The sequence below is a fragment of the Limulus polyphemus genome, unplaced genomic scaffold (assembly GCF_000517525.1).
Source record: "Limulus polyphemus unplaced genomic scaffold, Limulus_polyphemus-2.1.2 Scaffold0, whole genome shotgun sequence".
NCBI lineage: Eukaryota > Metazoa > Arthropoda > Merostomata > Xiphosura > Limulidae > Limulus > Limulus polyphemus.
Window position 1 is genome coordinate 4455523 of NW_013665610.1, and position 24823 is coordinate 4480345.

The window sequence follows — 24823 nt, forward strand, 5'->3', positions numbered from 1 at the left end:
TATGAATGTATGAAACAAAAGGTAAATACAGATGAGTTTTAAATGACAATCTGTGTAATCTGTAGAATGGGTTTGTGTAAAACCTAACTATCAGGTCAAACATTATGGAAGTATTAGGTAACAGCATGATATACATAATATCTACGTTACATGGTAGTTTTTATTTATTACAAATAACATAATAAAAAGTCAAGTTTATGAGGTTCAAAAATGTTTGAAAGTTAAGATGCTATAACTCCTTAAACCCAAGCAGACACTGCCAGTGTCTAATAACATTTATGTCTCTTTGGCTGAAAACTAATCCAAACAATGTTATTATCCACAAAATTAAAAAAAAAATTGAATTTTACAAGGTATGGTGATAACTATTAGGAAATCATGAAAATAAATCTGGCAGAACGTCAATAAAATTACGGTTTAGGTAGTTAAATTTGAAGTGCCTGTGTTTCAATTATGGTGATGTTTATAACTTATTAATTTTTATAAATGTAACTAATTCCTTAAACAATTCAGTTTATTGGTTTTTATTACCTGTCATGTTTATTATCCATAAAGCCACATATTTTAAATTTAATCAGTTACTTCTAATCAAATTTAAAATTTAATGCTCATTTTAAATTAATGTAACTTTAGCTAAGATGAATTAAAAACAAAACATAGAAACATAAATTACTTTAACATCACCAAGAGAGACGTAACATAAAACAAAACCTGACATTAAATTATGATCAATTACATTAATTCAAACTTTCTCAAGGTAAGTTTGCAACACGTGTACTCTGGAACAACAAAATCTTTCATGGCTTTCAGTAATCATTATGGTAAACACAAACTAACAGAGGCAAAGGCTGTTTGTTTTTTTTGTCTTACAGTGAAAACAATGAGTACTATAAAATGAAAGAACAAAGTATATGCAAAACAGATAAAATAAATGTAAATATTCAACAACTGGGACAAAGCTTTGGTTTAGAAGAAGCCTTTGACATAACTTTAGCTATGGTCTGAAAGCCCATTATAGAGACATAAAAGTTGCAATATTTATTCATAAAGACTAGTTAAGATTTTTAAAATTTTAATGTACTTTCAATATAATATTTTTACACAATTTTAACTTTGCTAAACATACCAGAAGTATTTAGCACATGAATCAATTAATTTAACATTACACTGTTTACTCACCTTGGGGTTTACGATCTGAATATAAATCAGCAAGAGAAGAGGGGTCATCGGCTATTCGATCTAATAAGTCGTCTTGTTCCATCTCTTGCTTGGCTCTTTGCCATTCTCGTTCGATTTGCTCCCGAGCAACCTGATGATGACTGGATTTTTCCTGTTGTCTGTACAGATCACGTTGAAGCAGTGCTCTGGTTTCCTGTTCAAAAGATTTTATTCTTTCTTTTGTTAAAGCAGACAGTTCTTCATATGTATGAAAGACCACTTCATCACCTATTCCTTCCCATAGCTTCCCCTTCTCTTTACTTTTAGCTCTTGTCTCAGCATGAGATTCAGAGTCCCGTTGGCTCTCAGATATTGGCTTATTCGTAGACAGTGAAGATAAAGATGTGAGGCTGGAACAATCATCAGAAGTACTCAAGGAAGGGGATAAGTCTGGTTGCGGTTGAGGAGGTTTCAGGGACTTTTCATGGCTGCTGGGAACAAACATGGACTGACTCATTGGTTGTTTGTGTGTAACTGCTTCTCTGCTATGATAATCTAGAGACTTTCTTCGTCGGTCAGGAGGAGATTTTTTATCACTACCAATTATTTGCTCCTCACCATGAATAGCTTCTCGTTTTTGTCTATGCCACATCTTTCGATGGGCTACACTCATTAGAGAGGAGACAAATTCACGTCCACTACCACTACTTCCTACCCAGAAGAGAGACAAAAAACATATCCTATTAAACATCTAAACTTACTTTCTGTTTTTTTCCTCCATTCTGCATACATAATACAAGTTTTTGAAAAACTGACAGGACAAACTACCATACAAAATTTAAATACTTTTTAATCCTCAAAAAATTAATTAAAAGATGTAATAATTAAAGATTATGCTTTAAAAAGAAAAAGGCAAGTAGAAAATCATTTCATCATTTCATAGCCCAAATAAAGTGTCAAAAAAATACAATATTAAATTATAAATGCTAGCTTGTTTAATTAAAAATAAATAATGATGTCATATTGAGTTATACTGGTTCCAGCTGTAAGTTCTGGTTTGATGTTCTTTGCATAAACAACTGGAATGTCTCATATATAGACCATGAAATTTGACACAAGACTCTTGAGAGATTTTAAGTTAAAAACAATACCTCTTGTAGTAATGGTTTCTGAAAGTAAAAAAATTAAACTTTGTTTGCTAAATATACTGGATCACAAAGACCATCTAGATTTATTAATACAGAAGCTGGAAACAATAAAACACCAGGTGGCTATCAAATCAAAGCAACTGCTACATTCAGATATGCCAATTGTCCGTGGAGCAAGTCAAAAGTATTGAAACAATCACATATAATGATTGGCTGAAAAATTAATAACAACACACACACATCAAACACTCACATTTTCAGGTTAGCTATTACTTATAGTGGAAATGCTTTAGTGTGGTTTCCTTGCAATGTTTGCATTTAAGATATAACTAGGAAATACCAAACACAAAAAACAAATTTTACTGATTGAATAAGCAATCATTTGTGAATATAAATTCCACTCTAATCACATGGGCACCATTCTAGTGCATTAGCTAGTCAGGATGTTTATCATATGGCAAGATTTTGTGTTGAGAGGATACAGCAAAATATATGAAATCTCTGGAAAAAATCACAATTGTATATTACCTGTCAAAGAAATGAATAGCAACCCATTAACCCTTGGTTGGAAATGAGCAAAATAATGAGGACAAAGAATTAAGATCTAAGTGGTGACAGAAGCTCAGAATAATGATGCTAATGAGCATGTGGTGGGCAAAAAGTTCTCAATCAGTCCTTGGACTGAATAAATCAGTGACCTCAATCTGATGCTATCCTTGCATAACAAAGAATTCTTTGTTTAGCTTGTGCCCCCCCCCCCTTTTCCCTGAGTGAGTAGCATCCACGTGTTGCATTCCAAAGAGTGATATTACATCAGAAAGTTCCAAATAAAACCTGGGATAGAGAGCACTGTTTCTCAGTCAGCATTGGAGAATCTACCACCAGCTAGCATCAGAGAGCTACAAGTTCACCCAGCTACAAACTAGTCATACCCTCTTCTCCTCCAATGCAAGTATTTTTAAGATTTGTTGGATATACTATTGAATAATGGTTGACAACATAATGTACTTGGAGTAATGGTTAACAACAGGACACTACCTATTGCATTGCAAATGCTGTTTGTTAATAAATGTTGTGTGATTTATCTCAAAAAAACCTCAAACTCATTTCTTTATTCTCACATAAATCTCCTCAAGTTGGTGATCTGTGTGCAAATGTCACTGCCTGCATTTCTGATACATGAATAAATACTATTTGTAACACGTGACTGTCCTCTGATAGTGCTCATAACAAGTTCAGTTCAATTATTGAGTTGGAATTCTTGTCAACTGCTTTAGTTCAATAAACATTTTCTTCTTTGTTAATCTAAAATTGTGTATATTCAATAAGTTGCTCTGATTAAAAAAAGTTTTTTTTACAGTATTTGTCACTCAAAATATATCACGATTAATACAATTATACAGCTCATTTGCTAGAGATCTCCAAGCTACAGAATATTTTTTACCACTATCTACCAAAAGTTTTCTGTCATGTATCATTGTTTATAATACTATTCATAAAAAATTATTAAATCACTTCCAAACTCACTAAAATAACCAAGATAAACAGAACTCTATTAATTGTATTTGGCATAAAAAGACAACATTCTGACTATTAATATATTTCTAATTCCTATAATTAGACAATGAAAAATTAGTCATCAAGAGGAAAAAATTTATTTTGATAGAAAAGTTTACTTAAAGAAATGTTAATGATAATATATAGCCTTCTATAATAACAAAAAAAAAAGGAGGTATCAAAGGTTTTGTGATGACTTATGATAATCCTAGCATTTTGCACCTTTGTTCCTTATTACTATGAAGGCTTAAATCAAAGGCAATTAACTAGCTAGAGATAATGGTAGATATTTCTTTAAAAAATCATTTTCCATATTTATCTAAACTAAAAATGCACCTACCAATTGACAGTGCAATATTTTTGAATAAAATATTGTACTTAAAAAACAGTTTGAATCTAAAACAAAATAATAATAGTGAAATTTAAAATTCCAAAAAAACTGCTTCTACAATTTCTTTCACAACCAATCTAAAATTAGGTACATTCATCAAAGTCTAGTAATCTTTCATTCTGTATTCTGCTACACTTTAAATATCCAAAATTTTTGTAATATTACTTTTTTTAGATTTTCATGCCAATTGAAAGTTGGATTCAGTGATACATGCAATACAGTTTAAACATAAATTTTAAAAGTATGCTTTTGTTAATGTCACTAAGTATTTTAATAATTCTAAATCAGTCATCTTACAATGTTTCCACTGATCTATCAGTAATATAATTTTTAAAAGTAACGTTAAAATTATACTTTAAAATATCACTGAAATGGTTTATCAATCTGATTTTTACCTTACTAATTGTAGTATGCTATAGCACTTATTTTTTTCTTGTGTGAGCATGTGTATGAAAAGAAAAATTATTTCGGCTTCTATATGATCATATTTTGACAAAAATTTATTGTATCCCTACTTGAATTATCTGTTTTTCAAAGATTAATAGTTTTGTTAGCTGACATATCCATGTAATAGCAAATGATTATGTAAAATCATAGAATTTTAGCAGTAATAAAGCTAGGTTTTTTAATTCAAAGTATCTCATGACATTGTAACTTAAAAAAATTGCCAGTATTCTAAAAAAAATAAATTCAACAATTAGAAATACTACAAGTTTGCTATTAACATTGCAATAATGCTAAACTATCAGAAGTTAAAGGATTTCCCTGAGAAGCTTTTACAGTTATGAACTCACCTGCAAAACTCCCCAAATCCATTTTATGAATATTTTCTAGTAAAGCTCCTGGGTCAGCTACTGGAAGTGGTTCTGATAACCTTTTAAAGCAATTTTCTGGCAAGCTTGCTAAGTCCTCTGTAGGTGACTTAGTAAATAACCATTCAGCCTTCATGAAATGAAATCAAAACTTTAGTACTGCAATTTTCTCATTTAATGTTCAAATAACTAGAGTAAATTATTATTGATTCCTTTCAAATAAAGCCTGAAAATGTGATAATAATAAATGGAATCTGTGAACAACTTTTACTAAATTGGTTCATAAATAATTTACATTAGGCCATAATCAATGTACTAACATTCAATTCAAAATGATCACCATACAAGTATTTTTAAAAAAAATGTCTATTAATTTCTTATGTTTTGGTGAGGAAAAAGTAATTAAAGAATACCATCCACTTTATAGAGCTTGTTAACTCATGCCTTTCTTTTTAAATTTTATAATTCTTCATTACTTATTTTCAAGAGTTAATACTTTTTCTGAGCATCATGATTTTGTGTTACACACTAAAATAGCACATTGTACAGATGTAATTATATTTATTAAAATTCAGTTTTGCTCATAACACAATGACCTTAAGCATTATGGCATCCAACCTGGATTTTCACATTTTAAATAACATTTTGTTAAAAATGACATTTCATCTGTAATGGATTTAAATGCACCTGGCAATTGATGTAGTTGTGTGAACAAAATATTAAAAGAATGGCAGCAAAACAGAAGTAAATGAATTATAAAAAAATTTAAACTTACATTTGTAATAATGGTCTCTGTAATACAACACTGATGAGACATATCTGTAACCATGGCAACCATATTGTTATCCGCTGACCTCACCAGGGTAGGCCCAAAAACAATAGCAAGATTCCGAGCCTCCATCTGTATATTTTGAATACATACACAATTGTTCAACCTAAATTTCCTTTATTGAAATAAAGCTAAAATACATTGATTTTAGACTAGTATGACCGATAAACCCATTCCCCAATCTTAATAATTCTGTCGATAAGAAAAATTTTCATTCCGCCTGGTTTTCTCCATCTATGATTGTAATACGAAAAATAATAAAATAATTATAATCAGGATTTATTCTACATAATAACACTCACGTCTTATTGACTCATGAGTTATGGAAAAGTTCTGGATAGCAAGATACAAGTTCGATAAGAATCCAACATGTGAATAGTACGATTATTTAGATGTATTAAAAACTGATGTAATAAAACCTAGTTAAAATACATCTAAATTGTTTAATTAATTAATTCCTGCAACTTGTCTTTAAAAATGTCATAAAACTGGTTAATACACTCAGATTACACATCACATTTTTAGAATATGTTATAAACAAATTGTGTCAAAGTACCAATTAAAGGAAACATTCAACGAATCAAGCAAATACACAGATCACCCTTAAACTACAAAAAAAAAAAGTTTCAAATGCAGTTTTTAAAGAGACAATAATGTGTTGATTAAAATATTGCAAGCAACAAATAAAAAACGATATTTGAATCTTAAAACTTGAAATTCGTAAAGAGTAAGCTTAATCTTTAAGAAAAGTTGAATCTGCATAGAGAATTTATAAAATTACTAGAACTACCATAGCTTTCCAGATTGATGTTTTCAGGTCTGAAGGAAAGCAAAATAACTTGATAGTTTCCATTGGCATCAACTTGTTTTTCCTTATTTTTTTCACACTGATGTTTATGTTAATAAACATAATATGCATAATATTATGAAAACATTCTTACTTTACAGACTGATTACTTATTTATTTCAACAACAGAAACCCATTTCAGGATTTACTGAAATGAATGACAGGTATTACAAAACATTACAGTCATGTCAGGAAAGACATACAAATATTCATTAGTTTCAAACTTTTTGAAACTTTGACATAAAAAAAGAAAAAAACGAGTACAGTTTTACCTCAGAAATAAATTGTACATTAGAAAAAAATTAGTGGCTTTTGACAAAAAAAAAGTTTATTCACCCACCTTGTTAAAACTGGCATGAGTTGTAACCTTCTTTAAGTGGTTCATTACAAATTTTAGCGTCTCAAAGTTATGACGAGGAAGCAGATGAATCTGAAAGAAAGAAAAAACATAACACAATTAAGGAAATATTAAAATCTCATCTATTTATTTAAACACTAGCAATGACCTGCAAAACATTTGCAGTAGTTTTCATACCCTTCACTGAGATTTTCCTTATTCTATCATTTTCATGCACTCCATTTAAGCTAAGCTTTCTTGCAGGCATTATGTGTTAGATTGATAAATCCTGGTCTATTTGAAAACATTTTACACTGTCAGTCAAACAATCTTAAGTAGATGTAACTTTATCTAATGAAACTACATGTAATGTAAACAAAAATGTGAAATAATGGTATTCATAATAGTGTACAGATTATAAAACAGTTATGAGAATTCTGTGTATGACACGGTCTTATGAGTTGCAACAAAGAAACTCACAAAAATGAAGAATAAAACCCACAGTAAAGAAAAAGTAGCTAAAAGGTATTTATAGCAGTCTATGAAACAAACCAAAGCTATATTAATTGCAAAATAAAGTAAATGTAAAGTTGTAATGAAGGCAAACTTAGCTGAATATGCAGAAACATCTGAATGCATGTTCACAAACGATAAGCATATGGTTTTGAATGAGCTGTGGATGCATATTTTAGACCCAAATAGGTCGAGAAAGCCAATAGCAATTGTATTTAGTGTAATGTTCTTTTTTTTTTTAGGAAATTACATGTGGGTTAATTGTTGTTTGTGTGAAATACTTTGCAAATAAAAAACTGAAGTAGAAATCAAAGCCAGATGTCATGTGATAACAACAACATTGTGCCACCACGTAGCATACTTATTGCGTTAAAAAGTTTGACTAAGCAAAAAACAGAAAAGATGATTCTGAATGGAAAAGTCAATATGCAATCCGGACTCCTCGGACAAAGGCCTTTCCTTTCTGATGATATGAGATTTGTAGTGTTTGATTAAGAAATTTGTGAGAAAAGTTCTGGACAGACAAACGCAAGCATATATTTATATAGATTTTATATAATTCCATACATAAACTTTAGTAAGTACATAGTTGTTGTTGTTCCTTGTTTCAAGTAATTTATACCAATATACATATTAGTAAAAAAAAGTGACAAAAAACTGTAAGAATGTGCAGCTCGGAAGAATTTATGCCTAATATTATTTGTCAAAATCATCTTCAAGAACCATTACTTGTATTAAGCCAGATAATGAGAATTATTGTTTAGAAGTCAAATAACACAACTTTTCTCTTTGGAAAACTTACCAGGGACATTTTTCAGATGTTTAAAGCAGAATAAAGAAGAATATAATTATATAACAAAGTAACAAAAAAGATATAAAGCTATGAAGATGTCAGAGGTTATAGCATTAACCAAGCACAAAAATGGCTTTACCAGTCGATGGATTGTTTGAAGTTTCAACATTGGGTTTTCTAATTTACTTGCAGCAATAAACTGTGGGTAAAGTGAAGAGGTGAAGAGGGGTTCAGACAACTTCCGGAAGAAAGCTTTTAAAAGACTAGAAACCACATTCACATCATTCCAACGAGTGTCTTGAAGGTCGTTTGTAATTGACTGTTGGTTCACAGCATCCATCAACATACTGACTGCTGCATTATTTCCTGGAACCCTATATATCCCCACTGTATCAAGTCCTCGAGCTTCAACAATACTGGTACACAGTTCCACAGCAAGGGGAACAAACTAGTTTTGGAAAAAATAAATAACTCAGTAATTATATAAAACTTGCTATTACAAATTCAGTGGTTTAACATAGTTTCTTATCAATGTAACTTACCAACAGATAACAACCAAGTTACTTGATTCAACTACTATATTATTAATGTACATCTATAAACTTGACATCAAAATGTAGTTAATAAATCAACTTTTAATGTAAGTTTGAATTACTTAATTTCAAAAGGAGATAATAAAACAGAATCCCAATCTTCACTTTTCTATATCTTGTGATACTTGTTCATTCCAAAATGCACATTTTTGATAATCTTTCAAAACATATTTCAGCTTCCGAGTTTTAATGCAAATTACAAACTTATATTATAGATATTGTTGAGATATAATTTAACTTTATAGCCTTCAACCATCTTGTTTTACTTAAGTATAAATCAGAAAGTCCAACCCAAATGCTACACCCTCCTATCACATATTGTCTTTCAAAAAGTGTCAATTTTCTTTGACATTCTATTAAATTATTTATAACCAATAAAAAAGAAGATTTTAATTCAATGATTTACATATAATGTTAGCTCATTCTCAGGACAGATTTGAAGTTATTTAACATACATATTCAAAGTGGCTATCACCAAGTTCAACTCAATGAGCTAAGGGAATTATTCTAATACACTTATAGCTTAGTGCATGTTATTATTTTGTGTTCTGAATTGAATATTTGAAATAAATAAAAATTCAGTAAAGCACTGAAAACAATCAAAGCAAAAATTAGGGTTAACTTTTATAGATACTTTGACTGCAAAAAGTATAAGACCCAGATATAAGTACTAAATTTAATTATTATGTATACTTTTATTTATTGTTAGAATTTTATCAGTTAGATCAGAAAATAAACGAAAAAATTAAATAGAAAAGTTCTTAATGAAGTATACACATGAGAAGTTCAGGCATTACATAATTCAACACTGTAACTTGAGTCATGCATTTACCAGATGATTTATAGCTTGTTACACAGGTATAGCAGTTAACTCTTTCGAGATGGGTCACGGGTGAAAGGCCATGTCGTATCATTTGTTGACTTGCATTTAAAATTTTATTGAACTACTATTCCATGAATTTATGTCAATAAGTTTAGTATCAAACTGCATATTATAATTTAAATTTTAATATTATACACTACTCAATTTCTTAATTTAAAAGTAAATTAAAAAACACACAGATAAACATCGATTTTTGTGTGTCACATGGTATGTTGAATGCAACACTTGTTCAAATTAGGTGTATGTGAAGTCAAAATACTAAGTCTATAGTTTTGTATGAATTAGAAACTCAAATTATGATATTGATAAGCTAGAATATAAAATAAGGTCTTATCTTTTCTATTTGCCAATATATTGCTCATGTAATAAATCAAACACAGTGGCACCCTGCCAACCTCTTTCCATTTTTGGAAATGCTCCATTATATACACTTAGTTCTATGTATGACATTAATAACCAATTGGAAGCTCAGAATGTCCCCCTTGTGGCTTTCTCAGTCATTTCTTTCTTTTGAACCAAGGAGGTAGGGTGTGTCTTTAATCTGCTCGAAATTTCATATTTTTTTAGACTAAAATACATCTTAGTTACTAAGCTTGATAAATTATAGTGGAATTCTATGGTATTAATGTAGTAATTTATTATTTTTTAGTTATTCAAATGTATATATATATAAAACCTAAAAAATATATTTTGTTTCATATCCTCCACGTGCAAATGTTTTAAAGGCTTCGCAATCTACGTCAAGCAGCAACTGAGTACAAAGGTCATAACTAGAAGAGATAATTGTTTACTTTACTTCTTTATTTACTCTTCTATGTTTTAAGAAAAATAAAATAAGTTTAAAAACTTATTTCAAAATATCAATAATCTATATACATATATAATGTATAATGATTGAAACGTGACTGTATTTTACAAAATACAAGTCTACTAAAACACAGTCAAGACAAGTTACTTTGTACAGACCAAAGGTCAGTTTTATGTTATTTGATACAGTAATATGAGTGCACATGAGCCACATCATTGTAACTTCTGTATTGTTAGCCAGGCATGACTGAAAGGTCAATATAACAAATATATATAAATGTATAATGTTATGAGATTTAAGCTATTTAATCTAAACATTTATGTTTTGATGTTATAATTTGTGTTAATTCTAGAATGAAAGAGGCATAATTTATATTTATTTCCTAATTTTTTTTATGGTGGTTGTGTGATCAGTCAAACCTACCAGATTAATTACTGAAAATAACAGATAAAACAAAGTTTTTTCTTAAGAAACATTTGATAATTATCTGGAAGACATTATAAAGATTTCGAACGTGAAATTTGAAAATTTTCTGCTGCATAAAAGTATTTTATATCTTAAAATGAAAATTTCTTTGCAGAAAAAAAAAGGCATGAGAAAAATATTGCTTTACAAACCTTACGACTTAATAAAAAAAATTTGATATTTTGCATATGAAAGCAATGTAATGTTTACTGATAATCTGCCATTTTCGTTAACATTCACTTACTAATTTAAAAGTTATAGCAGGGAAACTATAACAAGCATAAAATGGTTACAAGATGGTCTCAGGGACCAAGCTCACGCTGAAAGAGTTAACAAGGTCCAAAGAGCAATAAAACAATAAAATTAAACAAAAACAGAGGTAAACTCTTATGAGCCAGAAGCTGTTTAGAATGAAGAAAATTTTACTTTTCTCTTACAATTTAAAGTTATCCTAAAAAGAAAAAAAGGGTAATTTCAATTTATTTTTTTTGGTAACTACAAGGTTGGTCAAATGGACCAAGCCCTTTGTGTTCAAGTAGAAAAAAATAACAGATAAAATAAAAAAGATTACTGAAAAAAAAACAGCTTTGGATATTCATTTAGGAGGCTCTAAAGGACTAGTCAGAGTCTGAATCAGACAAATCTTTAGTAATATTATTCAATTAGAAAATCTGATTTTTTGTGAACAAGAGACTTGTAATGTTTACTAAACGCATACCAAATTTCATTATGATATATTCAATACATTAAACGTTATTTTATGTATACTATAATGGTTACATGGTGGATGCAAAGTTGGTGAAAATTATCAAGCCTATATAGAGGGTTAAAATTTACTTGGTAATAAAAAAAATCTGAACTCTTGAAACAGTAGGACTGTGGTTCTTGAAAGGAAATTAATGCATACAAGATGGTATACTAAACTAATTTGTAAAAAAATATATAATAATAATAATAGTAATAATTATTGATAAAGGTAATTTCCTGTACTTTTCATTCATATAAATATCATTTTGTGATATATAGTTTTTATTAATTTAGAGTACTAACTGTATTATTCACACCAATAAGAGAGCAATTAATATCACAGTTACTAAAACTGCTAATCTTATCCTTCCACAATATAAAATAATATATTTTTATTCAAGTATACTGAAGTAAATCTATATAAATTTTCTTGTAGTTATCCTCGATGTAGCTACTCTTTATCCTATAACTGGAATGTGAAGGGTTGTTATCTTGTAGTAACCATTAGTCTTAGATAAAGGTTGCACTACACAAGAATTACTTAGTAAAGCTTATATTTTCTTCTTCTTGATTCTGTGTCATGCCCTTCTATAGTGGGACCAAACTTGTTTCAAGATGTGGTACAGAGACCAGTACAAGCTAGTACCAGCTGGAGATTTATTTCTTGAATGTAAAATAAAAATGGTTGTTGATTTAAGAAATCTAGGATTTTGGGATTTTGCAGCAAGAAATTTTGTTCTAACTTAATATTATAATGGCTGTTGTGCACCTATCTGTGGGCAAGAGGGCAATAAAGGCATGCTTGCTTGATAAATTTCACAGTTTAAATAAAAATAAATCATAACTACTTCAACAAAATTTTTTTCACTTAAAAATAGCCAAGAATTGATATTTAGTAACTTAACAAAATATATTTGGTGTAAATTGCAAAGAAAAAATTTTAAAATGTTTGAACTTTGACCTATGTGCAGCTCCAACAGGCATGCCTGTAAACAGTCCTTATAATTTTTTTTTAAATAAATTTTCCTGCCCATTACAAAATATAGCTTTCTATTTACCAGACCTTAGCATCCCTTAAATAGACTTATCCAAGGTTTTGTTTCTCACAATGTTTTACTTTACTCTCAGTGACTACTTTCAAGAACTCTATTATCGAGTCTGTTATAATGCCACAGCAATATTATCCTCCAAACAAGATAAAAACAATGAATAAGCATGATTAGAGAAAAATATTCTTATCTATTTGTGTAAAGTAAATAGCACTTGAATAAGCAGTAATGTAAGAGTCTGGAAGAGTGACTAGGAGACATTCTCATAGCGGAGAACAAAAAATTCTAATGTGAAGTTTACAAATCTTAGGAACCAGCCACATACTTGAGATTCGTTTTACTGTTTCTTGTGACTATGTTTTCGTTTGTGATAATGTATTTCTGTTATACATGTTTTAAAACTACAGGAATACTCTTATAGGTAAGGATATTTACGGTTAGTGAGGAAGCTAGGAGCTCTGTGACAGCAAACTATTCAGATGACAGAAAAGCTTTATATTTGTACGTATTCGTAAATTTATTATTACTAAAACAATTCATATAAGTAGAAAAACTCCTTAATTTCTGAAAACATGCTATAATTATTACAGAGAAATATAGTTGGATGAAATATCACTTATATCAATGTAGACTGAGGAAGAATGGATAAGTTATGCTTATACTGGTCAACACTTTTACTGTTCATTCATTAGTGTTTTATGCTATTTTCAAGGTTACATAACTGATGAATATAAAACAAGTTACACATGATCGATCTTATGTTAAATGGAACTTTCTGCTTAACAATATTTAAGATAACTCAGTTTTATTTATTTTTTCATAATATTCTAAGTAATTTTTTCTTTGTATGTAGAAACTCGTATGAATAGACAAGAAAATGAGCATGCTGTTATTAGAACACTGACACAACAGTTATTTTGATTGAAGAAATAACCCTATTGGATACAACTACATGATTTTAGGTACAGAATGAAATAAAAAGAAATTTAAGATGAAATGGAAGTATTTTCAACACCTTACAAAGGAACGTTTGAAAACAAAATTTCCAATTTAAAACCAAAGATATCATACAAATCTTAATCTTCATATTTTTTCATGCACAAACTATGTATTACATAGAAACTATTTTCAAATTGTATGCTATTAGATTAAGCATTTGTTTGTTCTCATACAGGGATGACATATCTTCCTGCAGTTCCAGGTAGGATTAACAGTGAATATACTACAAGTCTTTTTGTCTTGTGTAAACATTTTTTTACTTCTAGTTGCAGCAAACATTGGAATCTTATATAATGAGTTAAGAAGCTTACTAGTCTAGATAAACTCTGCAATATTTTGTTACTATAGTAATTATGTTCTTTTTCATTTACTTGTGCTTGCTTATTTTCCTTTACTGTTTATGTTCATTTTATTATGTACTTAAAATTTCTTAAAACTGATGTGCATTGTGGACACTTCATAGCCTTCTACTGATAATCATGTATGAAACCTCATGTAATCATCTTACATGTAAATATAATGAAAAGGTATAACAACACCTTTTATACATAGACTACATTTTGACATGAAAGAAAATATTGGCAAAAAATGGATTGTTAAACATAAATGTACGCACCTTATTATTTTGCGAGCTTTGATATTCATCAAGACGCAAGCCTGATCTGGTTCCCTTAGCTGGTGCAGTGTTAAATTTCTTTAAGCCATGTACTACTCTGCCACGCCATGCAGCAACAGATTTGGGCAGTTCATCTAAGAAAAGAAGTAATGAGAGTAAATCCCAGACACATAAGAAACAAATGTGTACATTTGTTTTTTTATAACCACAATTTTTTTCTAGATTCCTATACTTATTTACTAGATTGTGCATTGTGGAGGTATCAGAATTTGTGTAAAATGGTTATGGACACTGTGTGGAGTAAGCTGACCAATATTTCAGTCATCCAAACACACATATATGCATCCTTATTAGCAAACCATCCATGGCAAACGTATTACAGCAGATGATCAACAATACTTGTATACAAAAATATTCTCTGAGTAAGAGATAATGCCACTACAATTGACAAAAAAGTCACACAGCATGTTTCTTGTTTTAATATTTGGTTGTGTTCTCTTTGGCCTTGATAACTCCTTGACATCATTGTGGCACCGTGTGCACAAGAGACTGAATGTAGACAATGGTGAGCTTGTGATGCCACCTATAGATTAGGTAGAATTGCCTACCCTTAAAGTTCGCTCTCAGTAGCATTCACCTATCAACTAGACAATTTTTAGTAGCAAAAAAAAAAAAGGATTTGTCAGTAGCACAGCGTATTACTTTATGAAAGTCCAATTAGCTGTCTTTTCCACCTTCTTTGCATCATGATCGCTTCTTTCACATGAGAAAACTCGCTTGTGCGCAGCCGTTGAGAAATCCTGCTTGACTCACAGCTGCTAGTAGTGTGATTCCCACAGAAAGTACATGCATGCTCAACAGAACAACGGGGCTTACAGGTAGATGCACATGGAGGACTTCAAACACACTGAAGATTTTGAACAAACCAAGTACACCATATGACCCCATAGTCACTGTAGCTATTTCAAAATGATTATAGCACCATAGCCAGAGAGCATTTTACGTAGCAGCTGCGGCAAAATCATAGCAGTAGGCAGGTAGAGCTTTCTGCAGTTCCAAGGTGCTTCTTGGTTTCTTCTCTTGCACTTTGTTACCCATTATGTTTCAGCAGTTTTCAAAAGAGTTGAGATCTGGGCTGTTATCTGGTCAGCTTACTACCTTGATCCTCTTCTTTTAACTCTCTCAACACGGACTCAGGATTATAAATTTTTAAATATTTGTTTCAACAAATGAACTAAATTATAATTCAGTGTATGGTTATAAAAACAAAAATAAAATCCCAAATAGACGCTGCTTTTCATCACTAGACATATTTTTTTATATTAAGTCATAGGAAATAAAATATGTATCACTAAAAATACCATAAACTGTAAGATGATTGCTAAGTGTATGATGTAATTTAGTATATATTTCTGTGTTTTTGTATATATTAACTAACATATGCTATAATACCAGTATGAGAGGCTCTTCTTGCTTTTGGTGCAGGAGCTGTCCCTGTGGGAGAACGATAACGCATAGCAAATTTCTTAATAGGCCTGGGTAGTGGGGAAAGACGACCTACAGTATTCCATAACTGCTGTAACTCAAACACTGCTGCTTTTTCCAAGACTGATGTTGGTTCATTTAGCCAATCCTACAAAAAACAAAATTGGCACTTAAAGACAAACAAATGAATAAAGTTTAATAGTGAGATAGTCCAAAGAAATCAAATTAAAAATATTCACACCAATCTTTTATTAAATTAAGTTAAAAAAAAGAAACCCTGACATAATAAATTTTTAATACAGACTTTTGAAAACTAAAAACTTTATACAGTAATCCATATTTTCAGTACAATCATAAGCTACAAGCATGAGATGAGTATGAAACTGAGAGATTATCATGAAAAGTTGTTTCATTTACCTCATTATCTTCCATCTTAATATGCTGGAGAGCAGCCAGCCATTCAACCATCTGTTCATGGGTGTCAGCCTGAAGGAGGTATTCTGTACCTCCAGGAAGACGCAATCGAAAGACGTGTTTTTTCTTCGTGTAATCGTGGGCTACACCTGTTAAACTGGATTTAACTGGTATTTGAATATCCTCACTCCCGGGACCAACCTAGTACAAAAGTATACATTTTAAAGCTCATATAATCAAACTCTGTGTTGAAAGTAGCAATTACAAGAAGTTTCATTAATTTTCAATAATATATATATATATATATATACACTATGTATACAGCTGATTTAAAAACTACAAGAAACTGAAAGAAGGCATGGTTATCCAAAAGCTCCAGATTGTGAAATGTACTAGCTTATTTCTTATCTTTCTAGTTTTTTCTCAACATCAAATAAAAGGTATAAAATACATTGTGAAAAGGGTTATTAGTTATTAGTGAAGTAAGTCACATTTACCAGTAAAGATACACTATAAGATTTAGCTTTTATTTAGAAGTCTCACATTTCAAGAAACAAAAGAGAAGATGTGGGTGTTCAAATGCACAGCATTCTGCACATTAAAACTACTTTTCATTATTTGCAGTCAGTCATGAGTAGGTAGGACATCCTAATGAAAAAGTTATAAATGTAGAAAAGTTTACTACAACTAAATCATTTTGTTAAATGGTAGTAATTTTTAACCTAAACATTTTAGGTTTTATTAAACTGTTCATGCAATATCATTATGCATGGAATAATAACAGCAAATTATAACATTTTACTCATCATCTCAAGTGTTTTAGATGTGAGGCATGGTGGGTTTGAGCATATATCTTAAAATTTGTTTATTGTCAGATATATAGGATATAATACTTATGGTTACAACATTTTTTCTAGTTAATCTGGTGAAATGTTGTAACCACAGCTCTGTATGTCCAAAAATTAATAAGTTTTAAGTTTTACATAACAGGGTACTTCCTTTAATTATTTGAGCATATATATATATATATATCCATTTTTTTTCTCTTTCAAATAAAGATTAAACTTAATGGTGTATCTTTACTGTTGTATATGTCCTACTACAACAGATACCTTTCTTGTTAAAGTCAATTATACTGTTACACATTCATAATTTGTACCTTAATTTCACCACTTGCATTTTTTTTGCCTTGTTGTCTGAAAAGTTGTTTTATAATAGCACCAAAGGTACAGAAATACTACTTTAAACTTTTTCTTTTAAATATTACATTAACATAAAGGTCATGTAAACTCTATAAACAATCAAACTACACTCACACCTTTGATACTAGAAAATAAAATGAATCAACTTTAAAACTTTCACACTAAAACATTCTTACATAAAACCACATATGTAAGAGAGCTTAATAATTCCTACTTATCATGTTGAACAAAACTGTATAGATACTTCTTTAGATGATGTGCTAGCTGCAGTCATTAAAACATTTGCTCCAATTTTTAAAGCAACATCAGTTAACTCTTTTCTTTCCAGAATGTATCAATTTGATGCACCTGTTTCATAACATCACAAACTTAAACTACTGAACTGCATCAAATTGCATGAAACTTGATATATACTTTCTAAATAATATCAGGTCACTGTGAAAAAACATAATTGGATTTAGCATCTGTATCAATATTTAGCTTACGAAATTTATGAAAGTTTGTTGCAAAACATGGATTTTATAGAAACAAATCAAGAAAAATACTTCTTTTGTCTTAGACTTCCTTTATTTTTTATAAATCTATAAACTCTTCTAAATGTTGCCGATAAAGTTTTTCAATAAAACTACAGTTTTTTCTTCTGTTATTCTAAAAGCATCATAAATAATTTTATTGCCTGCACATACAATCACTAACATGTACAAAGGAAAAACAATATGAAAGAAATGAATGAATTTTATTTCTAATCAGCGATCAGAAAATTCCCTTTTATATATATACAATCACATTTAACTTGTTTTATGTTCATAACATTCTGTTTTTGCTATGTTTTTCCTTTCTTGCTCAAGTAATTAAATAATCTGGTAGAAATTATAAATACCAAATGACCAATAAATAGTTTATGACCACATTTCACTAGCCAACCCTTTATACTTTCATATTTATTAACTGTAAATATCCCAATCTGAATTCTTGTTATAGAAAAGTATTCCTGTAGTTATCAAATGGATATAACATAAATAAGCAAAAAAATATGACATCAGAAATTTTAAAAAATAATTCTGGAACTCTTACTACACAGAAACTTTCTAAATATACAGTGTTCAGCCTTCAAAGGTACTACAACCAAACTACTTTTCAAACTTTAAACTGTAGAATAATGTCATAAGGAATGATGACAAGTTGCTTACAGCATTTTGTAGCCAAGCACCTCATTTTCTTTCTTTATTTTTACTGGAGCATGCATCTATTTTAAAATTTGAGACACACAGCCACTTGTAAAGTACTATACACGCAAATTCAATTCAATCAATAAAATCATAGTTCAGTTTATACAGTTTTTAGAAGTTTGAAATGTATGTCATTTTCTTTGTAATTCTACATAGTTTATTGACAAATATAATCATAAACAAGGAAAGAAAACATTGTATGCAGTTTGGATGTACCACTCACAATACAAAAAAAACACGTTTTGACCTTTTTTTTTTTATCTTAATTACAGAATAAATTATATAACCATTATATAATTTACAGAATTAATAATCATTATATAATGTTTTGATACCATTTCTACATTATTTTCTGGCACAAACTTATTGAAATAGATTAGAATTAAATTTTTAAATTAAACTTTGAATTCAGAAATGCTAATTTGCACATGAGCAACATTGCTCACCACCATCATTGGAAACGTTTACATGTCTGAGTTAATCAAGATTCACTATCCTGTTTGTTCTAAATAGCCAAATACCAACATTTCAAATGCTCTACATACAAATCCAATACTACTCCATATGTTCAAGATAGACAAGAATAACTATTCCATATATTCAAATTACTAAAGAACACCTATTGACATGTTCAATGACCAGGTATTACCATATCACATGTTCCAAATATTGTAAATGATAAGACATTACCCTTTATCTAAAACAGTGTTGCAAGAGCACGTCACAACTATTTACAGTATTACATTAAAAGTCTAATTAAACAAGTTTATTATAAATTTATGTCAGTAAATTTTGCAAGAAAATGTTGTTTAGAGTTCAAAGTTTTATATTATGTTAGTTTTTACTTCTTAACTTCAAAAAAGCAAATTTTAAAAATTCTCAAGCTTTATTTCATTGTGTCACATGACACATCTGAGCTCCGATTTTTCCACTTCAGAAATTTCCAACATTAAAAAGGCTGCTGTTTGTTCCAACTAACTGGAAACTCACAGTATAGATAATTACAAAAAAACAAGGTACAGTTTGCACCTGTTACTTCTTGATTTGCTGAGATATCAATAAATCTGTAAAACCCACTAAAGAAGCCCTTAACTGACTTTCAAGATTATTTGCTAATCATTGTTACATGTTTATAAGTTATAGGAAGAGTAAATTATCTTCTACATGAAGCTTACTAAAGTTTTGGTAGGGAGAGGATTTAATCAATAGGAATTTCTTGCAGTGCAATTATCCTATTGCTGCTCTGAACAGCTAATAGAATTTATAAGGTTGCTATTTATAGCTTACTCAGAAAGCCAGATAAATTATATTAATTTTGAAACATTCTATTATAGTAATAGATATAATTTTGGTGTTCTAAAATGAATTATTTGAAAGCTACATGAATTATTTTTGGACACCCAAATTTATGAGTCATTGCGGCCTACAGAAGTAGGGCTTCTGATTATCACGAGTGCCAAATAGTTTGATAGCACAGTGAGTACAACAAATCCTTGTTTTTATGTGTACATATATATATATATATAATTTTTTTGTTTAAAAAGCAACTAAAATGTAAACATTAGACACTTAGGCTAACAAAACTTCGGTAAAATAAAATATATAAATTTTTACTAACTCAAGGGGAAAGTCTTGTTAAACTATGTGTACGTTACACGTCATGTTTTTTTGCATTATTTATGTTACAATCTTCAGTAAACAGCTAATGGCTTCTGCTCTGACTTACTGGTTTGTTGTTGCAAGAGTTACTGCTCCAGTAGATACAAAATACTGCAATAAAGCCATAAAAGAGCACAGATATGAAAAGGTTAAGAGTTGTAACTGTGAAGATATGAATTTGAAACTTTCTGATCAACAATGCAGTGGGAAGAATAGTACTATTCATTTTATTTCATATTCTTCAAATTTGTATTTCATTGTCTGTTGGTGACTTCTCTACACACCTGACAATCAAGTATGCTGTTTGTTGAAAGAAAATAAGACAAAATATAAACTTTTACTAAAACACAAATGTTGATATTCAATTAGAAGGTTCTTGAGTTTATACAAATAAAATGTGAAAAATGTAAGATGAAAAGAAGTATTTCTATTATTAGTAGGAAAATGACTTTTCATTTAGTAGAAGATTTAGAAATTCTCAAACAAGTATGATTTCTGGTGTACAGCAGACTTTTAAAGTTCACTAAAAGTTTGCCATATTTCGTGGAGATACACTCAGTAAATTCAGAGTTATGGTACGTACAACTTAACAAACATGGTTTAATGGACCAATGCCACTCTTATATGTTTAAAATGTTCTAAATAATCACACATTATCAATCAACAGGTATAATAATTTCATATGACCCTATGGTCAGTTGCTACCGCTCTACATGATCCAGATGATTAGATTATCATCATTTTGTGTGTTCTAAACACTCATATATCACCATTCTCTAACACATTTCAAAGACAAAGCATCACAGACTTACACATCTCAAATACCATGACATTATCATTCTGTACCTTTTTTAAAAGGCAACAGCCTGACTCATTCTAAATAAAATAAAACTCATATTCCATGCAAAAAAAAAAACTAAGTGTGATAATTTAAACTATTATGGAATAAAAATGTTAATATGCACTACACAAGTTGCTACTTTACTGCTCCTAAATTTTTTCCAAAAAAAATCTATGAATTAAGCTAAGAAATTAGTTTAATCCCATATTACAGAATATCTTCTTCTAGACTACAGAATTTCACAATTCCTTTTTTTATTCAGAGACATAAGAAGGATCCTACTAAAGTCTAATAACATGTCTAGGACACTATGGTTTGTTTTTAATCTGATATGTGTGAAGTCAAGCCTTACTCAAAAAATAAGGATTTCAAATTTATGAATACAAATTAATCATAATAAGCTATTAAAAAAATGTTCTAACAACAGAAAAAAAGAAACTATTCTTCTTCAATTTTTTAAATACAAGTGCCTTACTGTTTAATATAAAGTTTCTGGGAAAGCAGCTGATATTTAAAATTGTCACAATTCAACACAGTCAGGTAGTACTATACTAGTATTTCACCTCAGTTATATCTCTTTTTTCCTTCAACAAATAAAACGTCTCTGCATCAAGAACTGCCCACACAGGCCTCCAGGAACGGTCACTAGATCGCTGTCAAAAAAACAAGGAGGCATTACAGATTTTGAGTAGACTCTTTATAAACAATTGTTGGAAAAGTTTTAAATTAAGCACTAGCCAACTCAGCTTGTGTATTTTATTCAATAAAATCCAAATCTGTGGCAGCCTTAATTTTCTTAAAACCCATAAACTATCTTGTTCGTCAATCTTAAAAGTGTATATTATTTTACAATGTTATATACGTAACACGTAAGAATCATAAAGCGTGCAATATAATGTTTCTCTCTTATTCTTCAACTTCAAAAGTGTTTATTACTTTACAATGTGATATACAGAACACTTAAGCATCATATATTATACAACATAAATTCCTCTCTTATTCATCAGCCTTAAAAGTGTCCATTACTTATACGGCAAAAAAACGTATGTATAGAGAAAACAATCTATGTTACGATTCGGGATATGTTTATAAATTGCATGAGTTACAATGTTTTTCCATTGTCTTGTCTTTACTCATTGAACTTTTGAAAAAACAGTTACATTTGTCGCAATCCAAATAAGGCAAAATAAATTTTATAAAATGTCACTAATGACTAAAGACAAGTCATAAAACATTAGAAAAAATTACTAAAATGTATTCTTAGAGTAGACACACACCACAGATACATAGTAATACACTACTGCTAGCTTTACTGAAACACAACTTCAAACTACATGTGTAAAATGACAAACTGTGAAGCATGAAGTGATTTGGACTTTATGACAAAATATTACAATAATGCTGTAGGTCATTTGAAAAAAATATTCTTATCTTGTAGCATGCTATATCTGGTATAAGACAATTTAATCATCACCAAAGGTTGATCCAATGGGGCACAAAATCCAAACTGGGGTTTCAAATGATTGAAATATTGCAATCAGACATTACAAAATGCATTTTGTAACACTTCTGGTAAATGAAAAGTGAAAATAAAATATGTAAACTATTTTTTTTGTCTAGTCTTTCACAATTTTGAACTGTAAATGTTCTTTTCTATCTTTCTCCGTATTACATTTTGCTGATTTTTTTAAGATTTAAGTTCTTCTTTAGAATGGAAAAAAAAAATGTAGTATTATGTCAAACTCAAGTGAATTTTGTATGACTTGAAATGTGATTTTGTTTCTTTACCCTATGCTCTTGGTTACTGTACAAAAATGGCTGTAATTTTAGATTCAGTCATCTTAAAAGAAAGTATAAATTCACACTGGAAACCTTACAAAACAAATATTTCATCCCCCAAGTTAAATCCACAAGTAGTAAGACTATTTATTAGTATAAAAATTAAGTGAAAACATTCTGATGATTAAATAATAAACATACATTTCTTTGTTTGTTTTGAATTTCGCGCAAAGCTACACGAGGGCTATCTGCGCTAGCCGTCCCTAATTTAGCAGTGTAAGACTAGAGGAAATGCAGCTAGTCATCACCACCCACCGCCAACTCTTGGGCTACTCTTTTACCAATGAATAGTGGGATTGACCATCACGTTATAACGCCCCCACAGCTGAAAGGTCGAGCGTGTTTGGTGTGACAGGGATTCGAACCCACGACTCTCAGATTGCGAGTGGAGCACCCTAACCACCTGGCCATGCTGGGCCCAATAAACATAAGTTTTAGTTTTGTGTTGTTATTAAGTGAGCAAAAAAAAACTAATGTTTTCAAATGTAGCATGAAACTATATTCGTTTATCTTAAGTAGCTTTAAACTCATAACAGTATACACCTACTTATAATTAAATTTTACTGTTTTATTGCCTTTTGAACTGTCTCTGACTACTATTTGCACCATTATAAGTTGTAAATCACTTGAGGAACGTGCAGCTCACATTACGCTATTGAATTACAATTGAATTACGTATGTGCCTCGTAAAATATTTTTATTATATTATCATTATTATATATTTTACCTATTCTAACCTTTACTAACCTAAAGAGATCTCTATTTTTACATTTTAGTTACTTTTATAATAATAAATAAAGAATAAACATAAAAAACAAGAAATAAAGCACTTACCCAAGTAAGTTGACTATTGCTGTTGACTATTGATGATACTTAACCCTACTTTTTTTTGTACCAATGGTAGTAGTTCATTAAATAATTTTTATTTAATTAAATAATGCACCAAAGGACATAGACTAATAAGATGCGAAAACCAGACAATTTCCTCTAACAATCACAATTTTTCTGGCTTTCTAATTATGCAACAAGATCCATTACAAATGTATCCAAGCTAGCCATTGTGATTCCCATGGTAACCAAAGTTGTATTAGAAATGAAATTGACTATTCTGTGTTCAGAATATAACATAACACTATCTCATCTGATAGACAAAAACCTTGACTTTCTATTGGTTATGGGTAATATATAATTAAACGTAAAAGAGAACTATTTACAAATCCTGAAAGAGAGCATGTGACAGGTGGGTGTGGCAGAAGGGGTCTGATTTTCTACTTAATGGCTCTGTAACCAAACAAAATAAAGGTATAGAAATTATGATTTGTCTGACCAATGACGATTTTATAGTGAGTAATTTACGTTTAATTTTGTAGTTTCTGCGAGTGTGGGTGGATAAAATAGAGATGAGAAGATACCTAGAGAAAATGTGTCACACTAGGAAAAATTCAGGATTTTTTAAAATATTCCCCTATAAAATTAAGAACGTAAAATTTGTATACTATTAAAATTTGGATTATTAGCTAAGATTTTATGCTATACTAACTGGTATAATATAAACAAAAAGTAGTTTTTACTAAACTTTTGAATGTAAGTACAACTAAAACCCGTGTAC

The 24823-nt window shown here is 29.9% G+C and overlaps 1 protein-coding gene across 1 annotated transcript in view; it reads right to left on the reverse strand.

The window, feature by feature from the left end:
* The window catches only part of LOC106458879, a 67960-nt gene that overhangs the window by 7232 nt on the left and 35905 nt on the right, over positions 1-24823 (reverse strand). Inside the window, exons 11-19 of the mRNA XM_013918475.2 lie at positions 21939-22028; positions 16448-16645; positions 15998-16178; positions 14546-14679; positions 8525-8833; positions 7083-7172; positions 5842-5967; positions 5049-5196; positions 1180-1869 (exon numbers count right to left, since the gene is read on the reverse strand). Of these exons, the coding sequence (XP_013773929.2) occupies positions 1180-1869; positions 5049-5196; positions 5842-5967; positions 7083-7172; positions 8525-8833; positions 14546-14679; positions 15998-16178; positions 16448-16645; positions 21939-22028 (1966 nt within the window). The remainder of the gene's footprint in view (positions 1-1179; positions 1870-5048; positions 5197-5841; positions 5968-7082; positions 7173-8524; positions 8834-14545; positions 14680-15997; positions 16179-16447; positions 16646-21938; positions 22029-24823) is intronic.